At 42.4% G+C, this 25,054-nt stretch overlaps 1 protein-coding gene and 1 long non-coding RNA gene across 32 annotated transcripts in view; one reads left to right on the forward strand and one right to left on the reverse strand.

Annotated features, from left to right (window-relative positions):
* Positions 1–25,054, forward strand: part of LOC149984554 (uncharacterized) — a 153,479-nt gene that overhangs the window by 87,464 nt on the left and 40,961 nt on the right. The window lies entirely within an intron of this gene.
* The window catches only part of LOC110518458 (plectin), a 184,698-nt gene that overhangs the window by 66,589 nt on the left and 93,055 nt on the right, over positions 1–25,054 (reverse strand). For 4 of the 30 annotated variants that reach the window (XM_090229333.1, XM_090229317.1, XM_090229315.1 and 1 more), the window contains exon 1: positions 18,782–19,798. The exons of 22 other annotated variants lie outside the window; for them this stretch is intronic. In XM_090229333.1, the coding sequence (XP_090085459.1) occupies positions 18,782–18,860 (79 nt within the window). In that variant the 5' untranslated portion in view covers positions 18,861–19,798. Of the gene's footprint in view, positions 1–18,781; positions 19,799–20,629; positions 20,842–25,054 lie in introns of those variants that run through there. 4 more of the 30 variants (XM_090229337.1, XM_090229325.1, XM_090229323.1 and 1 more) reach the window with 3 other exon arrangements.

Below are 25,054 nucleotides of genomic sequence, written 5' to 3' on the forward strand. Positions count from 1 at the left end.
CTAGGTTCCATTTCAAATAGAAAACAACTAGGTTCCATTTCAAATAGAAAACAACTAGGTTCCATTTCAAATAGAAAACAACTAGGTTCCATTTCAAATAGAAAACAACTAGGTTCAATTTCAAATAGAAATAACTAGGTTCCATTTCAAATAGAAAACAACTAGGTTCCATTTCAAATAGAAAACAACTAGGTTCCATTTCAAATAGAAAACAACTAGGTTCCATTTCAAATAGAAATAACTAGGTTCCATTTCAAATAGAAAACAACTAGGTTCCATTTCAAATAGAAATAACTAGGTTCCATTTCAAATAGAAAACAACTAGGTTCCATTTCAAATAGAAAACAACTAGGTTCCATTTCAAATAGAAAACAACTAGGTTCCATTTCAAATAGAAATAACTAGGTTCCATTTCAAATAGAAAACAACTAGTTTCCATTTCAAATAGCTTCTCATGGTACTCAACCCTACTCAACTCACTCCGCTATCTCAACTCAGCAGAGAGAAGCATCACAGTCATAACCAACCAGGGTCGTGTTCATGAGGCACAAAAGGACTGAAACATGGAGTGACCTTCTGAACTTATCCATTAAGAAAGGTTTGTTTCCGTTTTCCATTGCAAAAACCTCCGGAGAGGTAGGCCTACTCCTGCAGCGATAGAAAAGAGTCCCCTGCAGACACTCTAACCCAGAGTTCAAGAGGAGAGGAATGGAGAACCATCCGAAGATAACAGAAGATAACGTAAGATAATCACAACACTATTCCGGCCACACCCTTTCTGTTTGTACTCGTTCACAACTGTAAACGGTCACATAAATGCCATGCTATTGCCTGACCCTTCAAAGTTGGAATGTCAAAGCCATTATGCTCTCCATATGAACATTTGTACAGTATATGGCTCATGTCAAGTACATCTGTAAAAATCATCAGGTCAGGCATCGTTGACTGAGACAATCGGACTTGTAGTCACAGGGAACGTTAGGAAAACAGAGATTAAACAAAACAGCAATCCGCCGTCATGACTTAAAAAGTCTTGAGCTCACGGAGAGAGAAAAGTTGAGAAGAGGGGAGGAAGAGGAGGGTAGGGTTTAACGCCCCTCATTCCAGAGAAGGGAACAGCCTCACCCCTCCCTTAGAGGGACATCCACCTCCCTCAGGATGCCTAGCGCTCACTGACTCTCCCTCCCACTGTCCTGTCACTCCAGCCCAATGCAAGTGGGAGCGTGTACTCGGAATGTTAATAAAATAAAACCAAGAGGAACAAGTGGGATACACCTTGTTCCTGACTGTGTGTGTGTGTGTGTGTGTGCGTGTGTGTGTGTGTGTGTGTGTGTGTGTGTGTGTGTGTGTGTGTGTGTGTGTGTGTGTGTGTGTGTGAGCACACCCAGTTTGGGTCAGCTGCGTCTCACAAAGAAATAGGAATCAAAGGAACTTCAGCACAGTGTACCTTTGAAATATTCATAAAGATCAACAGACATATTGTCCAGTCTTTGTTGCACTTTTATTGTCTGTATAACAGGGCAAGAGGGGATTGCTGCCGCTGCTATGGAATGACTCACTCGCTGTCCGACATTATCTTCACAGATCTAAATCCCTGCAGCAGGATGAGACGTCATAGTCAGAACTAGATCGAAAGATGAAGCTGTAAGCCCAATTTAACTCCGACTCAGCACCGAATGGATTAGCCCTGACAGCTGAGGTTAAAAATGGCTAATTAGTCTACCGCTCCTGGAGCCATGGTGGAAAGCCCCACATCTGTGAATTAACGTTCACTCTCATGGACTTTCCTTGAGTAAACTTACACAAAGAGAAAAGGGAGTCTGTTTAATCAAGGTGTAGGTACGGTACCTGTACAATACAACACCCAGTCTCCCTCTATTGGAGATGGTATCATACTACACCAGCCGATGCACTCATTACAAACAATACTTTTCGACTGAGGGCAACAGACGCTTTATTTAAAGTATGCAAAAATGGAAATGACATATTGCTACTGAGAAATACCTGTCAAAACATCACTCTCACTTCATTCCCTATTCCTTCAAAAATCATTATTACTGGTTTCCATATTTGATTAACATTAGTGGAGGGCTGAATCGAGAATTATCTGACCGACGGTACATTTGAATGTGGAAAAAGGGGAACCTGAGAGGGGTTGCTTTGGCAACTTCTCCAAACAGACGGTAGCTTTTTGCGCCTGTGGCTGGGTTATTTTTTACTTATATTACTCATGGCTATATTTTTAGACGGGGAGCTGTGTCTTCCATGATTGACTAACTTCAGAGAGAAAGGAAAAAAGTGGTTCTCCTCTGGAGGGAGAAAATAATAGAAAGTTCACGGAGTGAACACTAGATGACAACAAAGCACAACAAAGTGACTTTTCCTGGCCTTGTTATTACGTTGCTATATTTTTTTTTCTGTGGCCATGACCTAACCAGGAGAATTATAGTCAAGTTACATGGTGAGAAGAAAAACTCCTGGATCTAGTTATTATGAAAAATGAACAACAACAAAAAAAGTATTGAAAACCTACCAATCCTGCATACAGTAGACATTTCAAATCACACAAAAGGAAATGTATGAAAAAGCTAATATAATGATGGTGCTATTCAGACCCTCTCAGGGTTCATTTATGGACTAGACTCCATACACACGGAATACTCTAAAATGGGGTTATAGATAGTTACATGGAACTGGAAGTGTTTCTTAAGACACGACTCGTCATCAGTGTCTCTAAAACAGTAATATTTATAATAGCTGAATGACACCCTTGTTCCTAACTGTCCTTAATCCAGTCAGGGTGAGTCATCCACGGCGCACTATCCCTACCCAATGAAACCCCTCCCTCAGTCACTCAATCTGCATATTACCCAGCTGCCATGTCACACCCGGAGCGCAATAACAACCTGTGAACTTTGTTACAGAGGAATAAAAAGTGTGTTGTTATTTGTACACTTATATGGAGTAGTTATTAATTACTATAGACTAATACTAAACTGTTAACAGTTTGACCTGTAGGCAGTTCCCATGCATAGAGAACAAATAGTTGGTCGCCTAATTCATGTGTATATTCGTGTGGGATTCTGAGTCAAGAAGACCCACCCCATTGGAAAGGCTTGCCAAAGCCCATGATGGTAGTCATTTGTGATTTGAGTGAGAGCTGGGGAGTAAGAGCTCCTTCAGTGTTCTACTTTAAACACATATGGAAGTGAGTTGGACATGAGACAGCTGGAGGCAATCAGCAAAACATTCACCATTATATAACTGGAATCCAGGACTAGTTTAACTGTAACACTAAAAAGAGACAGCTAATCAAGTCTCGTACGCTTTCACCCCCATTCACAAATCTCACATGCTAATATGTATCTAATATGTATTTACTATTATGTATTTATTTGAGAATTATACCATACATTCTGAATCCATTCAGTTGCCCAAGATTGAAATGGCCATTCATTGAAAGAAAGGGTAGCCTAATCAACAACACACTTGAGGTATCAACATTTTCACTTGGAAATGGAAACTATCAAGTGAAAATAATAGTATATTAACTTTCATGTTCTAGGGCCCTGTGTTTTGCTCTATCATGTTACACGCCTGGGTTTTAACACTTTTCTATATGATGGTCCAGCACCATCCTTAGACAATTGTTTGCATTTTTTGGTGTATTTCTCATTTCTGGATTAGGTTTAATATACAGGAACAAATCTTGCTATGTCAAATGATTGCGCAAAACACAGGGCCCTATACCATAGATTTAATATCAACTATAAACTTCAATTATTACCAGAAACTACATTTGTATTACATGTGATCATATTTACTACTGTAGGACTAGAACCAGCGTGGGGAACGCCTACTTTGCCCTTTCCCCGTGTCATAATTTCTATTTCTACCACTCACCTACACAACACATTTTGCTGTACAAATATCTGCTTCTTTCTGCATAGCTCATCTCGGGCAGGTGATCTTCCCGTTCATAAACTATTCCCAGATGAAATAACGAAATTGCTACAGTTGGAACTTCGGGGCTCCCCTGCGTCGCTATAACTTCAAAATAGTTCTCAAGAAGCGCTCACCTACCTTCCGGAGCGCAAGAATGCAAACACACTCGCTTTTCATGGTGCGACAGTCGAAGGAGAGAAAAAATGCTTTCTAATGGATGGGTGAAAGTTTCACTTTCACAACAGCCCTGCCCATCTCATGTGGGTCCTTTTATTTCTCAAAGGTATATGGATTTCTACTCTGTTCTATATCAATTGATATATACAGTATATAGGTCTATCCATTCAAAATAGAAGTGAAATGTAAAAAAATTAAAAATAAAATAAAAATGATGATGAAATGTTACACTTTGTTAGAAATTATTTTAATATTCTTGGGATAAAGTTAAATTACAATTGCAATATTTATATTTATATGAGAGAATTAAAGCAAATATTTGATCAGTTAATTTGATATTCAATAAAATTGTAATTTGATAAAACTGTCATCAGGTCACCTATGAGGCTCCCTTGGTATTGCATTCCACCGTGGAACTCACATTACTTCAAGTCTACAACCCTTCTACCACTGTTTGGGCTGAATTCTCATTAGGAAAGTAAAAGGGGGAAAAGCAGACGACTTTCTCTTTCTAACAGGACTGTAAATTTACGACAGGTCACAACTGACCTGATCCTAGGTCAGATTAAAGAGTGGGCAGATGGCCTGAATATGAGACTTCTCTTACAGACGACTGACCTCTGCTCCACAAACATACAACTGCACTTGTCTTCAGGCACTAAGGACTGGTTTCCCGTACCCCTTCTAAACAATCCTACTTCTGGACTAAAAAGCATAAGGTCAACGGAGAATCTTCGTTGAAAGTGATTTTTAGCCCATGGATAAGCTTAATCTTTGTCTTGGAAACTGGACCTAGGATTCTAACTTCTAACCTTGAAGCAATATTATGTGACCCGTTTCAGGAAGTTAGGTGTATGTTGCTACTCCACAGGAGAGGCATTTGCGTCTTTTGGCAGAAATGGCAGAAATGCCTTCTAAACAAACTTGTATGCCGTCTGTAAATAGGAATACAGTTGTTAAAACTTCGAGCCGAGTTGGTTTGGCCACGGAAAAAGCTGAGATGATGGATGAGCTGGACATGCCGAGAGATGAGTTCGGATTGGTCTGCCATGTAGCACACATCTGTCTATAACATGAGCTGCTCAGTACGTGTAGATAATCCTTGCTACTGCAGCTTTTTTTGAAAGATGTAACGTTGGCCATGGAGAACTGCAAAAGTGTTCCTACTGCTCTCAACAACATTGCTGCCAAAATTTATCAGGCGCTATTGACAAAGATCAGTGGGGGAAAAGTTGTGATGGACTACTTTCTGAACATGGTCAGTGTGAACCGGAGTGACTTGACACAATGTGGGTCAAACAAGCTGTACAAACAAAACAGAGTTAAAATGGGTTCCAGTCTGCCGTGAAGCCTTCATCTATGTATACGGGTAAGAGTCTAGCTACATTTTCAGATATTATGTTTCTAATTTCAGAAAGTCATTTTCATTGTAAGTTAAAGCGTACTGTTATCTAGCTAGAGAACAATAGCTTGCTGGATCGCTAGCTAACGTCACGTGTATGATCTGTGTAGTAATATTATTAGCATCTCAGAAAGCTATTTGCATTGCTAGTTACCAGTACCCCCGTACATAGCCTCGCTACTGTTATTTTATTGTTGCTCTTTAATTACTAGTTATTTTTCTATTTTCTTCTTTATGTAAAATGTATTCTTTACTTCAGTATTTTAGTAAATACTTTAACACTTATTTATCTTAAAACTGCACAGTTGGTTAAGGGCTTGTAAGTAAGCATTTCACTGTAACCTGTTGTATTCGGCGCATGTGACAAATAAAATTTGATTTGATTTAGTTGTAGCCTAGTTTTAGCGAGCTAGCTAACATTGAACCTAGTTGGCTAGTTTTAGCTACCTGGCTAGCTATGACAATCTGTTTGCATTGCTAGTAGTATGGGGGTTAGGATTATGGTTCATTGTTTAGCTCGCTAGCTACATGTCTAAACAAAATGCTCCACTTCACCAGATAATTACATGACTCATCAAGTTAGCTAGGTGTGTCTGGGGGTGATTAAGGCAATCTATTGTATTTCATGAACATGTGTACATGTCTAGACAATAGTGACCCATCCACTTCGCTAGATGTGGCTAGGGGGGTGGTGGTTATAGCATTTCCTTTCACAGGACCCATACATTTAGAGAAGTGTGTCTGGGTAAGCATCATCTAATAATTAGAAATATTTATCAAATATTTTTTTATCCGGACACAATTTTTTTATATTGCTGCTATGCAAATACGCAAGTAACCATTTCACTGTACAGTTTCCACCTTCTATATCCTGTGCATGTGACAAATAAACATACATATTATTTGATAGAGTGTGTGTTTACCAGAGACGAACAACATGACCTGCACCAAAGTCAGATTAGGATATAGGCCAAGGATTAGATAAAGTGTATTTTTACCTGGAGTTTTTCCTTATTGTAGTCTATTATACTTTCACCACTTTTAGTCTGTTTATCCTTACTCCCTCTGTTTAGCACATGGCCTCAAATGTGAATCCTTAAAGATATGGGTGGGGCTAAGGCTTAAGAGGGTGTGCACTATGCTAAATAGGTGGAGACAAAGAAGAGCTCTCCAGAAGTTGTACCGAAACATTCAAGGGCCACGTTTATCAACTTTCAAAGTCGAATTACTCACCCATTGTTCCCCAACTGCAGTACATTATATACCATTTTGTAGCTCCCTACTTTAGACCGAATCGATGGGGTCGGTCACATATCCTAATCGAATTCTAATTCCTAACTCTATGATCCTACTAACCAATTAATTTCCCGCAGTACAAGCGAAAAACTAAAAAGAGATCTGGGTGGCAGGTTGGGCCAGTAATCAAAAGGTTGCTGGTTTGAATCCCAGAGCCGACTAGGTGAAAATAAGAGTGTCTGCTTAATGACTAAAATGTAAATGGTAATACCAAAGCATCGCCGTTGTGTCATGAATCACCAGCCTCAACAGACAACAACTGACAACATTGTTACATCCATTTAGCAAGTAAACCAATATTCGTTAAAAAGGGCTATGGCTTTATTATTCACACAGGTGAAGAGGTGTGTGTGTGTGTGTGTGTGTGTGTGTGTGCATGTCTAGGGTTAAGCGGGTGTCTCAGTGTGAATGTACTGTACAACCGGGATCCATCAGGTCTTTCTTCTCAACCAGACGCAGATATCACATTGTCAAGAGAGAAGACTAATTTGTATTTGATTTGCATCAGGCTTTACAAAGAGGGGCTTTGAACATCATAGGTAGTAATGATGATGGTAACCTAAGAGGTGAAGTGAAGGGCTGTTAGAATAGGTCAATTTAAATACAAATACAATTTAATCCCACACTCATTGAACTACATACAATAAAAAGCCAACATTAATTTCCCCATGAAAAATAAACTGAATGGCGAGAAAACCATGAGGAATTTTCTGGAATAAGGGTCAGAGCTCAGACGTTCACTGCCAGATGCTACCCACAGGGGGATCTCCAACCCTCGCATGTCTATCAATGAGCGTAGCAACACAGTGGTGAGCTACACTCACTGGCCAGTTTATTAGGTACACCCATCTAGTACTGGGTAGTACCCCCTTTGCTTCCAGAACAGCTTGAATTTGTTGGGGCATTCTATGAGGTATCGGAAACATTCCACAGGGATGTTGATACATGCTGACGCGATGGCATCACGCAGTTGCTTGAGATTGGGGTGCGATGGAACGCGCTGTCCAAAGATGCTCTATCGGGTTGAGGTCAGGTGACTGACCAGGCCACTCAGGTAAACTGAACTCACTGTCATGTTCCAAGTGATGTTTCTCCACTCCTCAATTGTCCAGCGTTGGTGATCGCGTGCCAACTGGAACCGCTTGTTCTTGTTTTTAGCTGATAGGAGTGGAACCGGTGTTGTCGTCTGCTGCAATAGCCCACCCGTGACAAGGCATGATGAGTTGTGCGTTCCGAGATGCCATTCTGCACACCACTGTTGTACTGCGCTGTTACTTGTCTGTTTGTGGCCTGCCATTCTCCTTCGAATCGCTCTAATCAACAAGCTGTTTTCGACCACAGGACTACCACTGACTGGATGTTTTGTTTGTTTGTCGCATCCTTCTCGCGTGAAAAGCACAGGAGGGGGGCCGTTTCTGAGACACTGGATCTGGCGTGCCTGGCACCGACAATCACACCACACTCAAAGTCACTTAAGGCACTGGTTTTTCCCATTCTAACGGGTATACACAGAAAAATCACTAGCGTTTACTGCTGATGAGTATTGAGGGAAACAGAGAGGTTTGGGAAGGTTTAGGAATGTGCCCCGAGGAGAGATAAAAATATGGTTTTCCAATGCCTCGCAAAGAAGGGCACCTATTGGTAGATGTGTAAAAAATAAATGATATGCAGACATTGAATATCCCTTTGAGCATGGTGAAGTTACTAATAACACTTTGGATGGTGGATCAATACTCCCAGTCACTACAAAGATACAGACGTCCTTCTTAACTCAGTATCCTGGAGAGGAATTAAACCGTTCAGGGATTTCACCACGAGACCAATGGTGACATTAAAACAGTTACAGAGTTTAATGGCTGTGATAGCAGAAAACTGAGGATGGATCAACATTGACAGAGTGAAAATAAGGAATTCTGTACAGAAACATAAATCCTGTTTGCAACAAGGCACTAAAGTAATAATTCAAAAAGTGCGGCAAAGCAATTAACTTTTTTTCTTGAATACAAAATGTTATATTTGGGGCAAATTCAATACAACACATTACTGAGTCCACTCTGTATTTTCAAGCATAGTGGTGGCTACATCATGTTATGGATATGCTTGTCATCATTAAGGACTAGGAAGTTTTTCAGGATAAAAAAGAAAAGGAATTGCCCTAAGCACAGGCAAAAACCTAGAGGACAACCTGGTTCAGTCTGCTTTCTAACAGACACTGGGAGATGAATTCACATTTCAGCAGGACAATAACCTAAAACACAAGGCCAAATCTACACTGGAGCTGCTTAACAAGAAGACAGTGAATGTTCCTGTATGGCCGAGTTACAGTTTTGGCTTAAATCGGCTTGAAAATCTATAGCAAGACTTGAAAATGGTTTTCGAGCAATGATCAACAACCAATTTGACAGAGCTTGAAGAATTTTGAAAATAATAGACGGGCAAATGTGAAACAATCCCGGTGTGCAAATCTCACAGCTGTAATCACTGCCAAGATGATTATAACATGGTATTGACTCAGGGGTGTGAATACTTATGTAAATGAGATATTCATTTTCAATACATCTGTAAAAATGTCTAAAAACATTTTTTTTAACTGTATCATTATGGGGTGTTGTGTGTAGATAGGTTAGAGAAAAAAGAAAATATGAATCCATTTTGAATTCAGGCTGTAACACAACAAATGTGGAATAAGTCCATGGGTTTGAATACTTTGTGAATGTAGTGTGTAAAGTACCCCTAAAAGAGTATAGAGGCCTATACAACAAGATATTCATTTTATACACGAAAGAGACCAGGGTCCAGTTGACCAATAAATTCATAGAATTTTTACATTGACACGTCTTCAGGTATCTGGGAAGATTAGGGGGAAAGGATAGTAAAAAGGGGTCAAATATTGTATAGAAATCACCTTCCTTGTTCCTAAATATAGCACTGATTTTCACACTTTAAAGATCTCACAGTACCCCTGAATTATTGTTGGTGGCTCGTCTTTCATCCGGTTAAGGAAAATGCAGTTGCAGGCCACAAATAGTCATTTTTGAAGAAGATTGAGCTGTGCTAAGGTAAGTGAGGGCCTATTCCCGACGACACCTAGTCCAAAGAGCCACGGGTCCATTCTTATAGGACATATGAACATGCTCCACAGCTTCATTTTGAAATTTTCCCCGAAAATTCTAATTCATGGGCAAGTCCAAAAAAAGATGGCCATGAGATGGCCTTTTTCCTTCTTATACTTACAACAGGTGTCAGAGAATTCTGCTTTAATTTATAACATATAAAAGGAGTCCTATGAGCCGCTTGCATAATCTTGTATGGGATCTTGCACCTTGTTGCAGGTGAACAGTTGTCTTGTGTGTTTAGGTCTTTCAGCTTTAAAACAGGAGATTGTCCACTAACCAGTATTCTTTAGTGGGAAATCCCATAGCTTTGATAAGGGTTTAAGGGCTTCACAGATAATGGGAGATACTTCCCCTAGATTAAATATCACTTAGAAAGAAATTCTCGGAATATACAGTATGATGCTTATGTATACTAACTAGGGTGTGTTGTTGAGAAATCCCCTGATGAGGGCAGTGAGGTATAAATAAACTCTTAGCCTAGGACCGGATGTGTTTCCATGGTCCCAGAGCAACTCATAAATACAGCCTCAATGACTGGGACTCATGAGGTCCACATGAGGTCTGTACGTTGTTCCTCTGTGTTTTGGCAGGGTCAATTGCTCTGCCCTCTCCCCTCCTCTCAGAGGACACTGAACAGCATCCAAAGGCAACAATCTGAACCAAACTACATGTCTGATTTATAACTCTGCTCCCCATGTGTCCCCTGTTGCACATGTTGCATATGTCCACTGTTTATCTTGAAATTCTGGAACTTTCTGTTATGAATACCGTACCACACCAACACAGCTTTACAGGCAGAGTGTTGGTGTTAGGGGGATATGTGTTACTTCATACACACTCATGGTTCCTGGAATGATAAAAAGCACACAAGTGAATCAAATTGAATCACTCCCTCCCGGCCGGAATGTCGGTAGCAGCCTCCAGAGTAGGTGTGGGAGTTGTGATTGTTTCCAGGAAACACTGTGGAGCTTTCCTCCACACCAGAGACTCGGTGCCAAGCCAATCACCCCAGTCCTTTTATAGCATCAGCCTACTACAGAATTATGAGTGTTTGTGTCATCTCTTGGACAACAGAGAATTATTTGTGTGTGTACAAATGTAAGAAAAGATCCATTCAAATAAAAATGTAGCAACTCTTGAGTTACTGTAAAAGTAGGGTGACAGATAGGGCAGATGGCGCCGACATGTAGGGCAGCCGTGCTTCTAGTTCCTAGGCAACTTTTCAGGATTTTTTATTTGTTTTGTGTTATTTCTTACATTATTACTACATACAGCTGGGAAGAACTAGAGAGGACTTCTAGTCCGACTCAGGAGGCGTGCACACCACCCACCACTTCCGAGTATATTACTCGCTAATGTTCAGTCTCTGGATAATAAAGTTGACGAGCTCAGGGCGAGGATTTCCTTCCAGAGAGACATCGGGGATTGGTACGTACTCTGTTTCACGGAGACATGGCTCTCTCGGGATATACTGTCTGAGTCCGTACAGCCAGTTGGCTTCTTAGTTCATCGCTCAGACCGGAATAAATATCTCTCTGGTGGGGGTGTATGTTTCAAGATTAACTACTCAAGGTGTGATTGTGATAGCATACAGGAACTCAAGTCCTTTTTTTTACCCGACTGAGAATACCTCACAATCAAATGCCGATCGTATTACCTCCCAAGAGAATTCTCTTGGGTTATAGTCACAGCCGTGTATATTCCCCCTCAAGCCGATACCACGACGGCCCTCAAACAACTTGACTGGACTTTATGCAAACTGGAAACCATATATCCTGAGGCAGCATTTATTGTAGCTGGGGATTTTAACAAATCAAATTTGAGGAAGACGCTGCCGAAGTTCTTTCAACATACTGACAGCCGTACTCACGCTGCTAAAACACTTGACCACTGCACCAACTTCCGGGATGACTACAAGGCCCTCCCCCGCCCTCCCTTCGGCAAATCTGATCACGACTCCATTTTGCTCCTCCCTTCCTATATGCAGAAACTCAAACAGAACTATTCAACGCTGGTCTTACCAATCGGAATCCACATTTCAAGATTTTTTTGATTACACGGACTGGGATATGATCTGGGTAGCCTCCGAGAAAAACATTGACGAATACACTGATACGATGACTGAGTTTATTAGGAAGTGTATAGCAGATGTTGTACCCACTATGGCTATTAAAACCTACCCTAACCAGAAATCGTGGATAGATGGCAGCATTCGCGCAAACTGAAAGCGCAAAGAATCGCATTTAACCATGGCATTCCCTCCGTAAGGCAATCAAACAGGAAAAACGTTAGTAGAGAGACAAAGTGGAGTAGCAATTCAACGGCTCAGACACGAGACGTATGTGGCAAGGTCTACAGACAATCAGGGACTACAAAGGGAAAACCAGCCACGTCGGAGACACTGACATCTTGCTTCCGAACAAGCTTAATACCTTCATCGCCCGCTTTGAGGATAACACAGTGCAACCGACACGGTCCACGGTTTAAGCGTGTTGACCCTCGCAAGGCTGCCGGCTCAGAGCATGCGCAGACCAGCTGGCTGGAGTGTTTACGGACATATTCTATCTCTCCCTATCCCAGTCTGCTGTCCCCAATTGCTTCAAGATGTCCACCATTGTTCCTGTACCCAAGAAAGCAAAGGTAACTGAACAAAATGACTGTCACCCCGTAGCACTTAACTTCTGTCATCATGAAGTGCTTTGAGAAACTAGTCAAGGACCTCCACCTTACCTGACACCCTAGACCCACTTCAATTTGCCTACCGCCCCAATAGATCCACAGACTATGCAATCGCCATCGCACTGCACTAGCCCATCTGGACAAAAGGAATACATATGTAAGAATTATGTTCATTGACTATAGGTCAGCATTCAACACCATAGTACCCTTCAAGCTCATCACTAAGCTTGAGACACTGGGTCTGAACCCCGCCCTGTGCAACTGGGCCCTGGACATCCTGACGGGCCGCCCCCAGGTGGTGAAGGTAAACAACACTTCCACTTTGCTGATCCTCAACACTGGGGCCCCACAAGGATGCGTGCTCAGCCCCCTCCTGTACTCCCTGTTCACCCATGACTGCGTGGCCACACACGCCTCCAACTCAATCATCAAGTTTGCAGTGACAACAGTAGTAGGCCTGATTACCAACAATGACAAGACAGCCTACAGAGAGGAGGTGAGAGCCCTGGGTGTGTGGTGACAGGAAAATAACCTCTCACTCAATGTCAACAAAACAAAAGGAGCTGATCGTAGAAAAAGCAGAGGGAGCACCCCGTATCCACATCGACGGGACCGCAGTGGAGTTGGTGGAAAGCTTCAAGTTCCTCGGCATACACATCACTGACAAACTGAAATGGTCCACCCACACAGACAGAGTGGTGAATAACAGCACCTCTTCAAACTCAGGAGGATGAAGAAAGTTGGCTTGGCACCTAAAACCCTCAAACTTTTACAGACACACAATTGATGGCAACCTGTCATGCTGTATCATCGCCTGGTACGGCAACTGCACCACCCACAACCACAGGGCTCTCCAGAGGGTGCCCAACGCATAAACGGCAAACTACCTGCTCTCCAGGACACCTACAGAACTTGATGTCACAGGAAGGCCAAAAAAATCTTCACGGACAACAACCACCCGGGCCACTGCCTGTTCACCCTGCTATCATCCAGAAGGCAAGGACAGTACAGGTGCATCAAAGCTGGGACCGAGAGACTGAAAAACAGCTTCTATCTCAAGGTCATCAGACTGTTAAAAAGCCATCACTAGCACATTAGAGGCTGCTGCCCTATATACATAGACTTGAAATAACTGGCCACTTTAATAATGGAACACTAGTCACTTTAATAATGTTTACATATTTTGCATTACTCATCTCATATGTATATACTGTATTATATTCTATTCTACTGCATCTTAGTCTATGCCGCTCTGATGTTACTCGTCCCAAAATGTATATATTCTTAATTCCATTCCTTTACTTTAGATTTCTGTGTATTGTGTCTATTGTTGTGAAATTGTTAGATATTGCTTGTTAGATATTACTGCACTGTTGGAGCTAGAGACAAGCATTTCGCTACAGACCACAATAACATCTGCTAAACACATGTTTATGACCAATAACATTTGATTTGATTGGATTATCTTTGTTGTATTTGCAACCTCTATATCGATCTACATGAGAAAGGATTGCCATTAACCTGGATTAAACTGTAAACCACATGTAAAACATGTTCTGCCTGAGAACTAGACTGATGAAGTCAGTATGTACCAATTATGCAAAACACTTCCAACACTTTCAACCGTCTGGGAAACACCCTCTCAAAACTAACCAGCCTCTGAATATCACACACCTACTAGATACACACTATGCATAATAGGTGTAGAAAGAAAGAAAAATCCTTCAAAAAAAGGTAGAACTTACATGAACAACAGTTTAAATATTTGCATGACCCCCTAAGGAAGGATTTGCTAGGTATGGTTGCCTAGGGCGATGGTAAACAAACACAAATGGAAAGGTTAAAGTTCAGAGAGAACGAAAGGTGATGCACCTTGTGCATGAAAGAGAGAGTTTTAATGGTTTTACTTAGCCACGCCCACTTCCAGTGACACTGACCCTGTATATAGCTTCCTCTCTTATTTTGTATTTCTCATGTTTTCTTTACTATACACTATACAGTATATATATATATATATATATATATATATATATATATATATATATATATATATATGCCCAATCTGCAAGCTCCACCTAACAGTGCAGCAATCAACATAAAAATATCACAACCAATATTTGTTCAGATTTTTCATTATTGGTTGTGATATTTTTATGTTGATTGCTGCACTGTTGGGTGGAGCTTGCAGGTTGGGCATTTCACTGTACTTTAAACTTTAACTTTACAATTAAACTTGAACTAGGTCAGGTCATGATAGCCTCTTCCCGTTCCAGTGGGATCGTATTCATTACCTGTTTCAGTCCGTTTGGTGCCAAATGAATGTGACCTAGTACAACAGAGCCAAACTACCTATCCAATACAGAAGCAGGGGAATTGGACACTGTATAATATACCTGCTATTATAAACTGGGTGATTTGAGCCATGAATTCTGATTGGCTGAAAGCCATGGTATATCAGACAGTATACCACAGGTATGACAAAATGTTCAGTTTTACGTTGGTAACCAGTTAAATAGCAATAAGCCTCCTCTTGGGTTTGTGATATATAGCCAATATACCGTGGGTAAAGGTATGTGATCCTCACTACTCTCATCATCACTCTGTATATTAAGGATGTGATCCACCTAAGGAGCCATTGAGTGAGGTTGGGGGACAGACCTGTCATCATGCAGGCCGCTTACAGTGACAGAGGACAGTTGGAGAACAGATACCCTTGATACCACCTGGTCACTGTCACTGCACAGGAAGAGCATCAATCACCAAGAGTACCCAAATGTACTTAACCCTTTTACTGACTCTGATGAGACTTCCTCCCGCTGCATTCCCCCAGCTACTTAACCCTTTTACATCCTCCTGCTGCATTCCCCCAGCTACTTAACCCTTTTACTTCCTCCTGCTGCATTCCCCCAGCTACTTAACCCTTTAACTTCCTCCTGCTGCAATCCCCCAGCTACTTAACCATTTTACTTCCTCCTGCTGCATTCCCCCAGCTACTTAACCCTTTTACTTCCTCCTGCTGCATTCCCCCAGCTACTTAACCCTTTTACTTCCTCCTGCTGCATTCCCCCAGCTACTTAACCCTTTTACTTCCTCCCGCTGCATTCCCCCAGCTACTTAACCCTTTTACTTCCTCCCGCTGCATTCCCCCAGCTACTTAACCCTTTTACTTCCTCCCGCTGCATTCCCCAGCTACTTAACTCTTTTACTTCCTCCTGCTGCATTCCCCCAGCTACTTAACCATTTTACTTCCTCCCGCTGCATTCCCCAGCTACTTAACCCTTTTACTTCCTCCCGCTGCATTCCCCAGCTACTTAACCCTTTTACTTCCTCCTGCTGCATTCCCCCAGCTACTTAACCCTTTTACTTCTTCCCGCTGCATTCCCCCAACTACTTAACCCTTTTACTTCCTCCCGCTGCATTCCCCCAGCTACTTAACTCTTTTACTTCCTCCCGCCGCATTCCCTCAACTACTTAACCCTTTCACTTCCTCCCGCTGCATTCCCCCAGCTACTTAACTCTTTTACTTCCTCCCGCTGCATTCCCCCAGCTACTTAACTCTTTTACTTCCTCCCGCTACATTCCCCCAGATACTTAACTCTTTTACTTCCTCCCGCCGCATTCCCTCAACTACTTAACCCTTTTAATTCCTCCCGCTGCATTCCCCCAGCTACTTAACCCTTTTACTTCCTCCCGCTGCATTCCCCCAGACACTTAACTCTTTTACTTCCTCCCGCCGCATTCCCTCAACTACTTAACCCTTTTAATTCCTCCCGCTGCATTCCCCCAGCTACTTAACCCTTTTACTTCCTCCCGCTGCATTCCCCCAGCTACTTAACTCTTTTACTTCCTCCCGCTGCATTCCCCCAGCTACTTAACCATTTTACTTCCTCCCGCTGCATTCCCCCAGCTACTTAACCCTTTTACTTCCTCCCGCTGCATTCCCCCAGCTACTTAACCCTTTTACTTCCTCCTGCTGCATTCCCCCAAATACTTAACCCTTTTACTTCCTCCTGCTGCATTCCCCCAGCTACTTAACCATTTTACTTCCTCTTGCTGCATTCCCCCAGCTACTTAACTATTTTACTTCCTCCTGCTGCATTCCCCCAGCTACTTAACTCTTTTACTTCCTCCTGCTGCATTCCCCCAGCTACTTAACTATTTTACTTCCTCCTGCTGCATTCCCCCAGCTACTTAACCCTTTTACTTCCTCCTGCTGCATTCCCCCAGCTACTTAACTCTTTTACTTCCTCCTGTTGCGTTCCCCCAGCTACTTAACCCTTTTACTTCCTCCTGCTTCATTCCCCCAGCTACTTAACCTTTGATGATGCTTCTCTGCTGTGTTCCACTTGCTGCATGTGTGTGTGTGTGTGTGTGTGTGTGTGTGTGTGTGTGTGTGTGTGTGTGTGTGTGTGTGTGTGTGTGTGTGTGTGTGTGTGTGTGTGTGTGTGTGTGTGTGTGTGCGTGTGTTCACAACATACATGACATAGTGGATGTTATTCTACCTAGATGCCAGGTCATGATATTATTGTGGTTTTTCTCTGTAGGAGCCAAACATTGATGCTCTTCCTGTTCAGTGACAATCACTTAGTGGAGCCCCCAGCTACGTAGACCTTTACCAACTCTGAAAGGTTAACAGAACGTTATAATTTTGGGTGTGGTGGATGTTATTCTAGCTAATTACTGGGTCATATTCTAGCAGCCTGACATGTAAACAACAGTTAGCCTCCCCATGTGTGGGGTTACACAGAACCCTTCATGCGTTTAACTTACAGTCTGTGTCATTCCATATGACATTACCCATCACAGATCTGATGTTGATTCAGACTAGCATCTTGAAGACATCAAAGTGTTCCTGTTGAATGGCTGGCCCTATGGATTTCTACATCTCTCTGTAACTCTATCTGTCTGTCCGCAGGGTGGGGACATCCCTTCCCTGTCTCCAACCTGACAGGTGCATTAAACCATGACCCTAGTAACAGTGCTTAATCCCACCTAAAATGATACAAGGCAACTTTCAACTCTCACAGGTGGGCACACACACACCAGCCCGACACAGACGCCGACGCCGACAGGCATAGCCTTATACATGACTGAAACAGGTTTGGGAGCTTACACATTGTTCACATCTGACAGGCCCTCATCAACTACCTTACAACAATAAGCATAGCTAAGTCTCGCTGGGGTGGAGGTGGGGTGGTCAGGCGGAGCGCCTCAAGCTTTCTCAGTGCTGTGACTTGTCAAGATGGCTCTGGTGGGTCTAACGGATCACAGGAAAACCTGCACCACGAGACAAGGTGATGGGCTTCCCATGTTACCATGCACTTACTGTGTAATGAGATCTAAGCCCTTTGCTGCTGCAATAAGGTCACTTCAATCATGTACCGGGTGCTGACGTGCTATCAGCACGGAAAGACCCCGCAACCTTCACGGCTTGCCACGGGTTATGGCCTCCGACCACAGAGGTCAAGCATGAAAGTGACCGCCTTAACACGCAACCTTTTCATAAAGGTGAAGCTGGTGTAAGCATGCAGGCCGAAATTAGCATGTTGTAAGCCGATTCAATCACAGCAAATCAAATCAATGTTGGAAGTACTGGAAGGCACATATGACCCTCATATTAATTTCAATCTGAATCTAACGGATAAACGGCCTGTTCTGTGCTAACGCCAAGATGAAAATGTGATAATAATATAATATTGTAAATACTGTAGATGCTATTTATTCAGAGAGGCTTGATAGATTTGCAATTCATATATTTGTGATATAAGTAATGACCTTTCAAACCTTGGACACTGATTCAGATCCAAAGAATAACAACTAGCGTGATATTAACAGATCAACTATGCCCCCCCCCAATGCCTCTCTTACCACATGCCACGACTGCTAACATGACTAGGATAGTAGCCAGCATTTAGAGGGTTAACTTCCAACACAAGAGGGCTGAAGAGAGTAAAGCAAAAACGAGAGAGAGACAGAGAGTTACTGTAGGGAGAGAGAGGGCTGGTGAGAGAGAGAAGTAGAGGAAAAAGGAGACCTACTGAATGGTACAGCCGGCTACTCTATGACTTTGACTCTCCTTTACTTAAGGTTACTGTGTCTTCTTAGTGGGAGACTACGACTGAAAAGCCCTTTCCCCTTTTCTCCCTGTCTCCTGAAGTTCTCTTACCTTGCCTCTTCAGTCTCGTCAATCGCCAGACTGCGATCAGGGTCACTATGTGCCCCAAAACCACCAGGGCAGGGTACATGGGTCCTGGGGGGCTCGCCACAGCCAGCAATAGGACAGAGATAAGCCCAGGACAACTTTGGCAGCACTGACAGACAGGTGGTAGGGCATGGAGTGGGAGGGGAGTGGGGCCGTGTGGGTGTGCCAGAGGAGAAGAGAAGGTGGGAGTGTGGTTTAAAAAATGATGACAGGCAGTTTCAACCTTTCCTGGCCAACACAGTGAACCCCTAGCTTTCTCTCACTCACTGCTACGCCCTCAACACTTCTTCTGTCCCTCATCTAGGCTCTCTCTGTTTACAACACACTCTCTCTCTTCTTTCTCTTTTCTTCCTCTCTCTACATTCTGAACGTATGTTCCTATAATGTATGTGTCTGTTCTGTAATAACCAGCACACTCTGTGTGTTTACAGTGTCTGCTTTCACTGCAAAGGGCTGTCTAAGCTAAAGTGGATCTAGTCACACTGGGCATTTAACTAGACTCTGTTCATTAAACGTACAGACACACACACACGCAGTCAAAAAAGGCAAGATAGACTTCAAATGAAGGAACAGTTTTTAAAAAACAACCACTGTAAAATGATGTCAAAATCCTATTGTCCCTCTTGAAACAATCTGATAATATGGTTATAATTTAAGTAAACGTTAACAGTAGGTGGGCGTTTACATTGAGAGTATTGTGTTCTTCCCACGTTGAATTGAACCCCCTCTCTGACTGATTCCATCCTAGAGTATCAATGTTAATTTTGTTCCCCTTTTCTCTCTCTCACTGCAGCCTAATCACTCCCATATGTTCCCCAATGAATGCCCCCCCCCCCCCCCCCCCCCTCTTTTCCAACCTCTACACATACAGTACATCGTAGTTCAACTGAACAAGGATTTAGTTCTACAATATTTAGCAAGGAAGTAGGTGATGCAAATCCCTTTGTTAGGTTAATTACAGCGGGACTGGCTGGTCTGGAAGCGTTATCTAAGTAGGTCCTGTCACGGAGCGATTCCAAAAGGAGAAAGCCCAGCCCGATTGGAAGAATGGTAATCACAAGTAAGGCCAGTCATCCCAGGGTAAAGGTCTCGCTGTGATTTCAACATCTAACAACGGCATGTTTAACCATACTAGCCCATCAATCACGCCTTCACACACGCCCCATGTACAGTATCACCTCCATCTTGCAAAAACAAATGTCCTTCGAGAATAAGAGTGAACTAAGCGCAGACAATTTAAAGAGTCCTGCCTTCTAAATCTCTACGAAAGAAACAGATAGACCACCAGTTAACTTGCTTACATACAACAACAACAATCCCAAATGGCCTGGCGACACTGGTGGCTTGAGCAAGGCTTGTGCAAGACACGAAAATAGATAGCCCAAACAGACACAGAGGAGTTTCAAATGGAGCAATACTATCCTTCTAGCCAGTCACAACACTCTTTTTCTGGACGCACGTCTGTCCAACTCAGAGGACCAGACAGTCCCCTTCGGGTGGCTTCTGTTTTCCTTTTTTTTAAACAGTCAGCAGACATGATTCACAATTCAAGTCTGCCATAGTGCCAACAGGTTTAAATATGGAATAAAATCCGTACTTCGGTAGCTGAAGGTTGCGGTTAAGCGGCCGTGAGTGTGTGCGTGTGTGTGTGGTGAATGTGCGTCTGTGTGTAGTACGGATGTGCGTTCCCCCCTCTCAGCAACACAACAACATTTCACACACCGCGTTTGCCAAAAACACACAGTAGGACAGCCGACAGAGAGACAGATGGACATTGACCCCAACAACAGCCACCCCAGTCGGTTGACCTACCAGGTATGATCTTCATCTATGTTGTCAGGAAAAGAGAGAGGATGAGGAAGTAGGAGGAACAGAGAGAGCCAAATCAGGGAAATGAGGGGAAAGAGGAGGACTCCTGTTTGTTTGCTCTCCGCTGCCCGTTTCTCCTCCTTCTTAATTTTGACAGCCCCGTGCCTGCTGCTAGGATTTGTCAGCCTGTTCTCTAGTGGCCTCATAATTAGAAGGGGGGCAAGGGGGAACCGACAGGGCCGGGGGGGGGCAGGGGCGTGGAGAGGGAAGGAGTGGAGGGGGAGGCAAGGGGCGGTATAGAAGCTTACTGTTGGGCTATAAATACCAGACAGGGACAGATGATCACACCATCACAGTTTAGAAGCTGATGGAACCACCCTGGCGGCCATTTTTTTGCTGCAGTAGCCACTACGCCAGGCTACTTCCCTTCTCAGATGAGATCTTTATTCAGTGAGATTATGTCACACGTTTCAGCCAGGCCAGGAAAGAGACCTGACCCATTTAAGAGGAATCTGATGACGTATACAGTTTGCCTGAGCACATACTGTACCTACATACACGAAGTAAGTCCTTCAGCTAATACTGTCATCAAATAGCCTACTATATAGCCATCATCTAATATCACTACTGTCAGTTGAGCTTTCTGTCAAAAGCCTATCATCTATGTGGCATGAAGACACAAGTGAAAAATCAACAGGTGAAGCAGGACAAGTTGTTCTCAATTAAGCACCGTGTTAATTACAATGTACTCTAACATAAACCTGATTTCTCATATCCAGAACTGGAACTAATCTGGCTCAGGCTGGCTTGGTGGTCTTCTTTGGAATGTCAAACTTAACTGTCTAAATGCCAGTGAACACACTCCTATTTCGTGAGAGATAGATTGGCATGACCTAATCTCCAAGCCCCTCGAACTAATGATCCACTGTTGTTTTGGGGACCCCTGCAATGTATAACGTTAGCTAAATAAAGCATTTATTTTAAATTGGTGGCTATGTATCTAAGTGTGCTTGTGGCATTGTGAATTACAGTACTGACAATGAATGTTCCATTCACAACAATACCATACCTACTTTCTGAGACCGTTTTTCTTTGGTCCCCTATGTTTGAGGATGAAATAGGCCTTTCTAAACTCAGTATTATGTGTTCAATGTTAACTAGGCTTAGTCATTTGGAGCTCTGTGAAACTGAGAATCAGTTACAGAGATTGAAGATTTCAATATTTTGTATGCTAGGAACTGATGTTCTTATAGGATTATCTATGGCCCAAACACAGTTCCTAGTAAGATTGACATGGAATATTTCCACCAAATTAACCCATAAAGAGGTGCAGTCATTTCTGTAACAGAGCTATACTACGACACCCCTTGGAGGCTCAGAGTAGTCCATAGACATGACTTTGTAAGGATCTGGGTGTAGCTGGTGCAGAGGAGTCAGGCGCAGGACAGCAGAGATGAGTAACACAAGGAACTTTACTCAGAATGACAAAATACATGAAGTAGCACCAAGCCCACAAGCATCGGACCGAACTTACAATAAACAAACACGAACAAAACCATGGGGAAAACAGAGGGTTAAATAATGAACACGCAACCGGGGAATTGAAACCAGGCGTGTAAAACAAAGACAAAACAAATGGAAAATTAAAAGTGGATCGGCGATGGCTAGAAGGCTGGTGACGTCGACCGCCGAATGCCTCCCGAACAAGGAGAGGGACCGACTTTGGCGGAAGTCATGACGGACTTCCTGTTGGCATTTCTATATGTCATCAGATAGATAGTTCACCCCTATAGTTCACCCTTGTGGTATCCATACACACATCACTCACATTTCTGGAGTGATGAAAAGTGCAGGAAAAGTGCCTAAAAAGGCTTTGAACATTGAAGAACTGAGAAATAGTGCCATATTTATCTCCCTTAAACCTTTTTTAATTACATTTTTTCTACAGGATGTTTTTTCTTTGTATTTGTTATGGCCAGTCTTTCTGTTGAAAAAATATTTTTTTTCAACAGAAAGACTGGCCAAAACAAATACAAGAACAAAGTCCAAGAAAGGCACAACATTGAAAAACACATAATTGTTCCATTTAACTGACCATAAGTCCACATCCATTTTCGACCAAGCCATAAAGGGGCCCCATATATATATGTTCTATACGTATGTAGATGTACATGTACATGTTCTATATAGCTAGTGGAGAAAGCTCAGCTAATTCTCTCTAAACCATAGAGTCCCTCTCTGCTCTAGTTAATGTTCCATCTCGACACGGAGAACGTCAGGCGGGTAGCTGCTGAAAAACATACTGTTACAATTCGGGAGGTTCGTGTTGAAAGTCAGATGTTTCTGAGACCGTTGAAAAGAGTAGAGAAGCCCTATAGTATTTTGTATATGGGTGGGTGTTGTGGGAGGTGGCTTTGTATGTGTGAGCGTGCATGTGTGCATGTGTGTGTACACGTCACAAAATCAACATGGACTTTTTAGAATCCATTCCCTTCCCTCCTCTCAACACCCAGGGGAGGATAGTCATACCTGAGCCACATACAGTGCCTTCGGAGATTATTCATACCCTTTCACTTACAGTATTCAACATTTGTGTTGTGTTACAGCCTGAATTCAACATTGATTTCTCACCCATCTACACACAACACCCCATAATGACAAAGTGAAAAGATGTTTGTATAATGAAAATGAAATACAGATATATCTTATTTACATACGTATTCACACCCCTGTTAGACTCACCTTTGTTAGACTCACCTTTGGCAGTGATTACAACTGTGAGTCTTTCTGAGTAAGTCTCTAAGAGCCTTGCACACCTGGATTGTACAATATTTGCACATAATTAATTTTTTAAATCTTCAAGTTCTGTCAAGTTGGTTGTTGACCATTGCTAGACAGCCATTTTCATGTCTTGCCATAGATTTTCAAGCCGATTTAAGTCAAAACTGAGACTACGCCACTCAAAAACATTCAATGTTGTCTTGGTAAGCAACTCCAGTGTAGATTTGGCCTTGTGTTTTAGGTTAATGTCCTGATGAAAGGTGAATGTGTCTCCCAGTGTCTATTGGAAAGCAGACTGTACCAGGTTTTCTTCTAGGATTTTGCCTGTGGTTAGCTCTATTCCATTTGTTATTATCCTAAAAACTCCATATTCCTTGCCGATGACAAGCATAACCATAACATGATGCAGCCACCCACCAACCACCCATGCTTGAAAATATGAAGAGTGGTACTCAGTGATATGTTGTGTTGGATTTGCCCCAAACATAACACTTGATATTCAGGGAAAAAAGTTACATTCTTTTCCACATTTTTTGCAGTTTTACTTTAGTGCCTTATTGCAAACAGTATGCATGTTTTGGAATATTTTTTATTCTGTACAGGTTTTCTTCTGTAATTTAGGTTAGTATTATGGAGTAACTACAATGTTGTTGATCCAATCTCAGTTTCCTATCACAGCCATTAAACTCTAACTGTTTTAAAGTCACCATTGTCCTCATGGTAAAATCCCTGAGTGGTTTCCTTCCTCTCCGACAACTGAGTTAGGAAGACGTCTGTAACTTTGTAGTGACTGGGTGTATTGATCCACCATCCAAAGTGTTATTAATAACTTCATCATGCTCAAAGAGATTATTCAATGTCTGCATTTTCTTTTTACCCATCAACCAATAGGTGCCCTTCTTTACGAGACAAAATTCTCTGGTCTTTGTGGTTGAATCTGTGTTTGAAATCCACTGCTCGACTGAGGGACCTTAGAGATAATTGTATGTGTGGGGTACAAAGACGTGGTAGTCCTTCAAAAATCATGTTAAACATGCAACTTACAACGTGATTTGCGAAGCACATTTTTACTCCTGAGCTTATTTAGGCTTGCCATAGCAAAGGGATTGAATAGTCATTGACTCAAGACATTCCAGGTTTTCATTTTGGATTAATTTGTAAACATTTCTAAAAACATAATTCCACTTTGACATTATGGGGTATTATGTGTAGGCCAGTGACACAACATCTTATTTTAAATTCAGGCTGTAACACAACACAATTTAGAAAAAGTCAAGGGGTGTGAATACTTCCTGAAGGCACTGTAGCTTCTAATGTATGTTGTTGACCAAGGACCAAAATCCAATATGTACCATGGGAAATACCTAACATCAGCTCATCTTGGCCTACTACTCATTATAGGAACATATGCTATTGATTTGTGTGTTTGTTCCATAGTTTAGACTACAGTGAGTTAACTGTTATGTGGATCTCCCAGTCACTCTGACATGAGCCAGCCAGGCTGCACTCATTACATTGTATTACAAACTATAATTAACGCTGGTTGTTCCAGCAGCCTTTTTCCTCCATGTGAGCCAGCTCTGCTCCAACTGGCAACCCCTCTGCCTGCCTACGCTGGGAGACAATACCCTGCAGGCTCCTGTGAGA

The sequence above is a fragment of the Oncorhynchus mykiss genome, chromosome 3, assembly GCF_057628025.1.
Source record: "Oncorhynchus mykiss isolate SJ-2025 chromosome 3, ASM5762802v1, whole genome shotgun sequence".
In the NCBI taxonomy this organism is placed as follows: Eukaryota; Metazoa; Chordata; class Actinopteri; order Salmoniformes; family Salmonidae; genus Oncorhynchus; species Oncorhynchus mykiss.